This window comes from Triticum urartu, unplaced genomic scaffold, assembly GCF_003073215.2.
Source record: "Triticum urartu cultivar G1812 unplaced genomic scaffold, Tu2.1 TuUngrouped_contig_6819, whole genome shotgun sequence".
NCBI lineage: Eukaryota > Viridiplantae > Streptophyta > Magnoliopsida > Poales > Poaceae > Triticum > Triticum urartu.
The window spans coordinates 388-9,102 of record NW_024117611.1 but is presented as its reverse complement, the minus strand read 5'-3'; the positions used below and the strand labels follow the sequence as shown (position 1 = coordinate 9,102).

Sequence of the window (8,715 nt, the reverse complement as noted above, 5' to 3'; positions counted from 1 at the left end):
CCCCCCGCGCGCCGGCCCCCACCAAGTGGGGAGAAAGGGCGGATGTCCGCGGGTTCGCGGGGGCGGACGGGACGCGGTTCACGGTGGGCGGCCGGCCGTTCTACCCGAACGGCTTCAACGCCTACTGGCTCATGTACATGGCGTCCAACCCCGGCGACCGGAGCAAGGTGCTCGCCACGCTTGACCAGGCGTCCCACGTCGGCGCGACGGTCATCAGGACGTGGGCCTTCAACGACGGCGGGAGCAACCGGCCGCTGCAGATCACCCCCGGCGTCTACAGCGAGGACGTGTTCCTGGTACGTTGAACGGAGAAGCTACTAGGTGCTAGAGTAAATCTTTGGAACATCCTTTTTTTTTGTGGGTAATCTTTAGAGCATACTCCAAAGAGAGCTACACATTACTTGAATTTTATGGGTTTGTCGTACAAATGCGAGACCGTTTCCGTCGCAGTAAAGTTATAGTAGTACGGTTAGATAGACGGACACGCTAATATACTGTATCTTCTTAGCTAATAACCACATGTTGTCAAAAAGAAAATAACCACATCATTTCAAAATATAAAAATAAAAATAACCACATGTTCCTTTTTTTTGAAGGAATAATCAAATGTAATTAAATGGTACTGCTAATTATTTTTTCGTCTAACGATTAATTTCCATTAGAAAGTTTCCATTGTATACCAACCATGGGGTAAAAGTTTCCTCTTTTTTGTGCGGGGTGGGGTAACAAGTTTCCCTTTTTCTTTCCGGGTAGGGTAACAAGTTTCCTAACATATAAAGATGAATCAATTTAATTACACTAGCACTAAATGTGGGCTGTAAAAGTTTCCTAAAACGGCACCAATTCATGATGAACATTACTAGTAACATACACATATATAGAAAAAAAAACATATACATGTTTTGATTAACCCTTTATATATTTTTGTCTCGACATATTAATTAATTCAGGGACTAGATTTCGTGATCGCCGAAGCGAAGAAGCGAGGTCTCTACTTGATCCTGAGCCTGGCAAACAACTGGGGTGACTTTGGCGGGAAGAAACAATACGTGCAGTGGGCCAAAGACCAGGGCCACAACCTGGGCTCCGAAGACGACTTCTTCACGGACCGCCACACCCAGAACTTGTACATGAACCACATCAAGGTCAGTCTCGCACGTACACGCACGTGTATCGCTAATTAATCGCGTGCACTCCCCTCGAATAAACTTAAACTAATCGCGTGCACTGCATGTTGCACTGCCGTCACGTTAAGCTCGCCCATCGTTGGCATCTTGTGTAGTACGTGCCGAGATGCACCGTATACACTTCCGTATACGTTTTTCCTTGGATATATATGCACCGTATAGGTATATTTTGTGTCGATCGTTAACTCTTGTGTACATGTGTGGAGAGCAGAGGGTGCTCACCAGAGTCAACAACTTCACGGGAGTGGCGTACAAGGACGAGCCCACCATCTTTGCATGGGAGCTGATGAACGAGCCCCGCGTCCCCAGCGACCTCTCCGGGAAGACCATGCAGGCCTGGGTGGCGCTCATGTCCTCCTACGTCAAGTCCATCGACGATAAGCACATGGTGGAGATCGGCCTCGAGGGGTTCTACGGCGACTCCTCGCCGGAGCGCAAGCGGTTCAACCCGGGCGGCAGTTACAGCGCGGGCACCGACTTCATCGGAAACAACCGCATCCCCACCGTCGACTTCGCCACCATCCACTCCTACCCCGACCAGTGGTAAGCCAAAGAGAAGCCATACAAGAACATTTTCTGTCAGCCCTGATAACCGATGGATTTGTGCTGACCGTGTGTGCGTGTGGCTTGTGTGTGTGTCAGGGTGCCGGGGTCGACGAGCGAGCAGCAGGTGGAGTTCATGAAGAAATGGTTGGCGTCGCACACGGAGGACGCGGCGCGCGACGACTACTTCCGCTTGGTGTACGACGCCATCTACGCGTCGGTGAAGGGGGGCGGGCCCTGCGCCGGGGCCCTCTTCTGGCAGGTGTTGGCGCCCGGGATGGAGAGCTGGGCCGACGGCTACGAGGTCGTGCTTGAGCGCAGCTCCACCACCGCCGCCCTCGTCTCCCAGGAGTGCGCTAGGATCGGCAAAATCACGCCGTGAGTCTAGCTTGCGTATATGCATGCATCCATGGGTGTGCATTCCGCCGCGCGCGCGTGCGTTGGGGAAGCAGCCCTGCAGGAAGCAAGGACTCACGAATCGTGTTAGGATAATTGCAATCGGCTAATTACGTCAAGATTGCTCACAAATAAGCCTAACATATGTAGTATGTGGCATACCAAGAAAGGGAGGCCCCCATTGTAACATACTAATAAAGATTTACCCGCAAAAAATACTAATAAAGATTTTTGTAAAGGACCCATAGGTTTCATCTTTAACTTTCTCCCCACCACCCCTTCCTCCAACTTCCCCCTATTTCCCATCCCCTTCTAGCTATATCAATCTTTGTTAACTCAATAAATACGAGTAAACTTCTAATACATAGACAAATAAATATCCATCAATATCTTATCTTTGGTAACCCCATAAAGCAGATCAATCACGGGCACATAACAATTTTGCCTGTTTAGGGAATGATAGAAACGTTATTTTGTTTTGTCTATTTGTTTTGCATCAAGATTTCCTTCGTATGGACATCTTATTGTGTTAAAAAAATTTGTTTGATCCACATAGCAATGCATGGACACATACCTAGTGTATTAAAAAGGTTCACCGGTGGTAGAAACACACTCCAAACATAATAAAAATTAGGGACAAGTATGTTTTTCGTCTCTAAACTCTCTTGGAAGTTCAAAAATCGTCCCTCAACTTCAAAACCAGCAAAACTCAATCCTTCAACTATTGAAACCAGATAATCTTCGTCCTATATAATGCTTTAGGTGGTTTGAGTAACGTGAACCCGGTTTTTGACTAAATACTAGTTGCATGGCTTGGATTTGACCACCACGTCAGTTAAGTGACCAAAGGACCCTCACGCTTCTATGTGTCCCGCACACTCCCATCACCCCCTTTCTGACAAACCCTGAACCTATAGCTAGCGGTGGTGACGGTGATTCACTCATGGGTTGCAGCGGCGGGCACTGAGGCATGGCTACGGCACTGGTGGCGACGTGTCCAGGTGGCTATTTAGGCATGTTGGTGGATGGTTGTTGCATAGCCGGTCAGGGCAACTACGCCCTTCCCACAAGTCATTAATATCGACCTTGATTCCAGAGATAATTTTAGCCTATAGTCATTGCAATCTTCCATTAAGGAGTAAGGAAATTCCACACATTTAGTGTTTGTCTCTCTTGTATGAATATAGGGTAGTCACATGGATCTTGGAGAGGTGTTGTTTATTAGATTTCATTTTGATGGCCATATGATGGTTTGAATTCAAATTCAAAATTTTCAAATTTGAAAAGTTTGAATAAGTGAAATAATGGCTCTACGGGATTATATAGGTCAATACGAGCATGCAGGAAAAAGAATCACTAGATTTGGATTTATGGATCGCAAGATATCAGCAAAACAAAATTGATATGAAGTGATAAAAAACTGCCGTGGCGGTGTTTTTTTTACTCCGACGAAAATCCTACCATAGTAGCGATTCGGTCAATGCTGTGGCAGCGGCAGTGAGGATGACATGTGTCAGCACATGAATCGATGATACTTGTTCTTGATAAGTGAATCAACTGGGATCGCTAGATCTACGATGAACGGATGACAAAGTGTACCCCTTCGTGTTTTAATCTGAATAGCAAGAAATAGATCAGGCGGCCAAGATTTGCTCACCGGAGAACAAGGGTTGGTGGTTGCCGGACTTGGAGGAGGAGACCTTGGGGCGGCTCGAACTTTGAAGCTGGCGATGTCTTCGGCGGTTGGAGGGACTCATAGAAGATGGGACAAGGTGTGGCGTGCTATGGTGAATTCAAACGCGTCTATGGGGACCAGGGCTTGCTCCGACGACAGTACCATGCGGCCGGAGCGGAAATGGCGTCATCAAACTTCTACTGATGTTGCTATACTTGATACCAGTGGGGCCTGCGCTTGAAAAATATACTCCTATTAAGCAGAGGATAGGAGGTTCAGGGACTCCTATTAGCGGACATTTCAGGATGGAGAACTTCGGGAAGATGGCGATTTTGCAAAAAAAAATATCAGCAGAGCTGGAGGAGGAGATTATCTGTATGGAGTATGTCGTTCTTGAGGAGCCAAGTTTGATCAAGTCGATCGATTCGTTTGAAGTTTCGTTCGGTAGCTACCATGTTTGGGAAGAACATGGCGCTGAGGGAAAGATGACGGGTAGCCCGGTCTCGCGAGACGCCTCCTATTTGGCGTGCGACCTGGCGTGCACCCCTCGAGTGCACTCGATTAGCGTATGGGCCGATCCATTTTTAGGTATATTTCCTCGCGCGGTTGATCAATGTATGCGGGAAAGATCGCCGGTTTTTTTAGTTTCCTTTCTATTTTCCCTTTTTTCTCATACGTTTCCTCGAAGAAAATATGCCCTAGAGGCAATAATAAAGTTGTTATTTATATTTCCTTATATCATGATAAATGTTTATTATTCATGCTAGAATTGTATTAACCGGAAACTTAGTACATGTGTGAATACATAGACAAAACAGAGAGTCCCTAGTATGCCTCTACTTGACTAGCTCGTTAATCAAAGATGGTAAAATTTCCTAACCATAGACATGTGTTGTCATTTGATGAACAGGATCACATCATTAGAGAATAATGTGATGGACAAGACCCACCCGTTAGCTTAGCATATGATCGTCTAGTTTTATTACTATTGCTTTCTTCATGACTTATACATATTCCTCTGACTATGAGATTATGCAACTCTCAAATACTGGAGGAACACCTTATGTGCTATCAAACATCACAATGTAACTGGGTGATTATAAAGATGCTCTACAGGTGTCTCCAAAGGTGTTTGTTGAGTTGACATAGATCGAGATTAGGATTTGTCACTTCGTGTATCGGAGAGGTATCTCTGGGCCCTCTCGGTAATGCACATCACTATAAGCCTTTCAAGCAATGTGACTAATGAGTTAGTTATGGGATGATGCATTACGGAACGAGTAAAGAGACTTGCCGGTAACGAGATTGAATTAGGTATGAGGATACCGACGATCGAATCTCGGGCAAGTAACATACCGATGACAAAGAGAATGACGTATGTTGTTATGCGATTTGACCGATAAAGATCTTCGTAGAATATGTAGGAGCCAACATGAGCATCCAGGTTCCACTATTGGTTATTGATCGGAGATGTGTCTCGGTCATGTCTACATAGTTCTCGAACTCGTAGGGTCCGCACGCTTAACGTTCGATGACGATTTGTGTTATGAGTTATGCATTTTGGTGACCGAAGTTTGTTCGGAGTCCCGGATGAAATCACAGACATGACGAGGAGTCTCGAAATGGTCGAGAGGTAAAGATTGATATATTGGACAAAGGTATTCGAACACCGGAAAGGTTTCAGGACGTTTCAGATATTTATCGGGGAACCGAGGGGTTACCGGAACCCTCCTGGGAAGTTATGGGCCTTAATGGGCCATAAGGGGGTAGCAGAGGGCAGGCCACAAGGTGGCGCGTGCCCCCCCAAGGCATTTTGAGTTGGACTAGGGGGAGGGGGCGCGTCCCCCTCTTTCCTTTCCCTCTCCCTCTCCTTCCCTCCTTCCCCCTCTTGGAATAGGAAAGGGAATCCAACTAGGGTTGGGAATCCTAGTTGGACCCCCCTTGGCCGCCGACCTCCTCCCCCTCCTTTATATACGTGGCCAGGGGCACCTCAAAGACACATCAATTGTTCTTTAGCCGTGTGCGGTGCCCCCCCTCCACAGTTTACCACCTCGGTCATATTGTCATAGTGCTTAGGCGATGCCCTGCGCGGATCACATCACCAACACCGTCACCACACCGTTGTGCTGACGGAACTCTCCCTCGACCCTCTACTGGATCAAGAGCTCGAGGGACGTCATCGAGGTGAACGTGTGCCGAACACGGAGGTTCCGTATGTTCAGTACTTGGATCGGTTGGATCATGAAGACGTTCGACTACATCAACTGCGTTATTAGACGCTTCTGCTTTCTGTCTACGAGGGTACGTGGACACACTCTCCCCTCTCGTTGCTATGCATCTCCTAGTTAGATTTTGCATGATCGTAGGATTTTTTTGAATTATTACGTTCCCCAACGTGGCATCAGAGCCAAGTCTATGCGTAGATGATATATGCATGAGTAGAATACAATGAGTTGTGGGCGATAATAGTCATACTGCTACCACCAACGTCTTACTTTGATTTGCCGGTATTGTTGGATGAAGCAGCCCGGAGCGACATTACATGACCGCGTTCATGAGACTGGTTCTACCGACGTGCTTCGCACACATGTGGCTAGCGGGTGTCTGTTTCTCCAACTTTAGTTGAATCGAGTTTGACTATGACCGGTCCTTGTTGAAGGTTAAAACATCACACTTGAGGGAAAATCATTGTGGTTTTGATGCGTAGGTAAGAACGATTCTTGCTAGAAGCCCGTAGCAGCCACGTAAAACTTGCAACAACAAAGTAGAGGACGTCTAACTTGTTTTTTGCAGGGCATGTTGTGATGTCATATGGTCAAGACGTGATGAGATATAAATTTTTGTATGAGATGATCATGTTTTGTAAAAGTTATCGGCAACTGGCAGGAGCCTTATGGTTGTGGCTTTATTGTATGAAATGCAATCGCCATGTAATTGCTTTACTTTATCACTAAGCGGTAGCGATAGTCGTAGAAGCAATAGTTGGCGAAACGACAGCGATGCAAGCAATAGTTGGCGAAACGACAGCGATGCTAGGATGGAGAGCAGGTGGTCAAGCCGGTGACGATGGAGATCATGACGGTGCTTTGGAGATGGAGATCAAAGGCACAAGATGATGATGGCCATATCATGTCACATATTTTGATTGCATGTGATGTTTACCTTTTATGCATCTTATTTTTCTTAGTACGACGATAGCATTATAAGATGACCTCTCACTAAATTTCAAGGTGTAAGTGTTCTCCCTGAGTATGCACTGTTGCTACAGTTCGTCATGCCGAGACACCACGTGATGATCGGGTCTGATAAGCTCTACGTTCACATACAACGGGTGCAAGCCAATTTTGCACATGCAAAATACTCGGGTTAAACTTGACGAGCCTAGCATATGCAGATATGATAAACATAGAGATGTTCACCATTGAAAACTACTCCATCTCACATGATGATCGGACATGGTTTAGTTGATATGGATCACGTGATCATTTAGATGACTAGAAGGATGTCTATCTAAGTGGGAGTTCTTAAGTAATGTGATTAATTGAACTTTAATTTATCATGAACTTAGTACCTGATAGTTTTTGCATATCTACATTGTTATAGATCAATGGCCCGTGCTACCGTTCCCTTGAATTTTAATGCGTTCCTAGAGAAAGCTAAGTTGAAAGATGATGATAGCAACTACACGGACTGGGTCCATAACTTGAGGATTATCCTCATTGCTGCACATAAGAATTATGTCCTGGAAGCACCGCTAGGTGCAAGACCCGCTGCAGGAGCAACCCCAGATGTTACGAACGTCTGGCAGAGCAAAGATGATGACTACTCGATAATTCAGTGTGCCATGCTCTACGGCTTAGAATCGGGACTTCAAAGATGTTTTGAACATCATGGAGCATATGAGATGTTCCAGGAGTTGAAGTTAATATTTCAAGCAAATGCCCGAGTTGAGAGATATAAAGTCTCCAACAAGTTCTACAGCTGCAAAATGGAGGAGAATAGTTCTGTCAGTGAACACATACTCAGATTGTCTGGGTACCACAACCACTTGACTCAGCTAGGAGTTAATCTTCCTTATGATAGTGTCATTGACAGAGTTCTTCAATCACTACCACCAAGCTATAAAGGCTTCATGATGAACTATAATATGCAAGGGATGGGGAAGACTATTCCCGAGCTCTTCGCTATGCTAAAGGCCGCGGAGGTAGAAATCAAGAAGGAGCATCAAGTGTTGATGGTTAACAAGACCACTAGTTTCAAGAAAAAGGGAAAAGGGAAGAAGGGGAACTTCAAGAAGAACAGCAAGCCAGTTGCTGCTCAAGGGAAGAAACCCAAGTTTGGACCTAAGCCTGAGACTGAGTGCTTCTACTGCAAAGGGACTGATCACTGGAAGCGGAACTGCCCCAAGTATTTGGCGGATAAGAAGGATGGGCATGATATACATGTTATTGATGTGTACCTTACTAATGCTCATAGTAGTGCATGGGTATTTGATACTGGTTCTGTTGCTCATATTTGCAACTCGAAACAGGGGCTACAGATTAAACAAAGATTGGCTAAGGACGAGGTAATGATGCGCGTGGGAAATGGTTCCAAAGTCGATGTGATCACCGTCGGCACGCTACCTACATCTACTGTCAGGATTAGTTTTAGACCTAAATGATTGTTATTTGATGCCAACGCCGAGCATGAACGTTATATCTGGATCTTGTTTAATGTGAGACGGTTATTCATTTAAATCAGAGAATAATGGTTGTTTTATTTATATGAGTAATATCGTTTATGGTCATGCACCCTTGATGAGTGGTCTATTTTTGTTGAACTAAAGAATGCTACTAGCCGCTGTGAATTCCTTGAGAAGGCGAATAAAGCCAAAACGGCTGATCTTGACAAGGCCTTGCGAGAGCAGAAAGA

General features: G+C 45.7%; 1 protein-coding gene across 1 annotated transcript; it reads left to right on the top strand.

Moving 5' to 3' along the window:
• Positions 1–5: 5 nt before the first annotated feature.
• LOC125531119 (putative mannan endo-1,4-beta-mannosidase 9) lies at positions 6–2,362 on the top strand (the record flags this gene model as incomplete). The annotated part of the gene is made up of 4 exons (XM_048695523.1): positions 6–296; positions 951–1,145; positions 1,399–1,730; positions 1,830–2,362. Coding segments are annotated over 4 exons (1,101 nt in total), but the record flags the coding sequence as incomplete, so codon positions are not given.
• Positions 2,363–8,715: the final 6,353 nt, after the last annotated feature.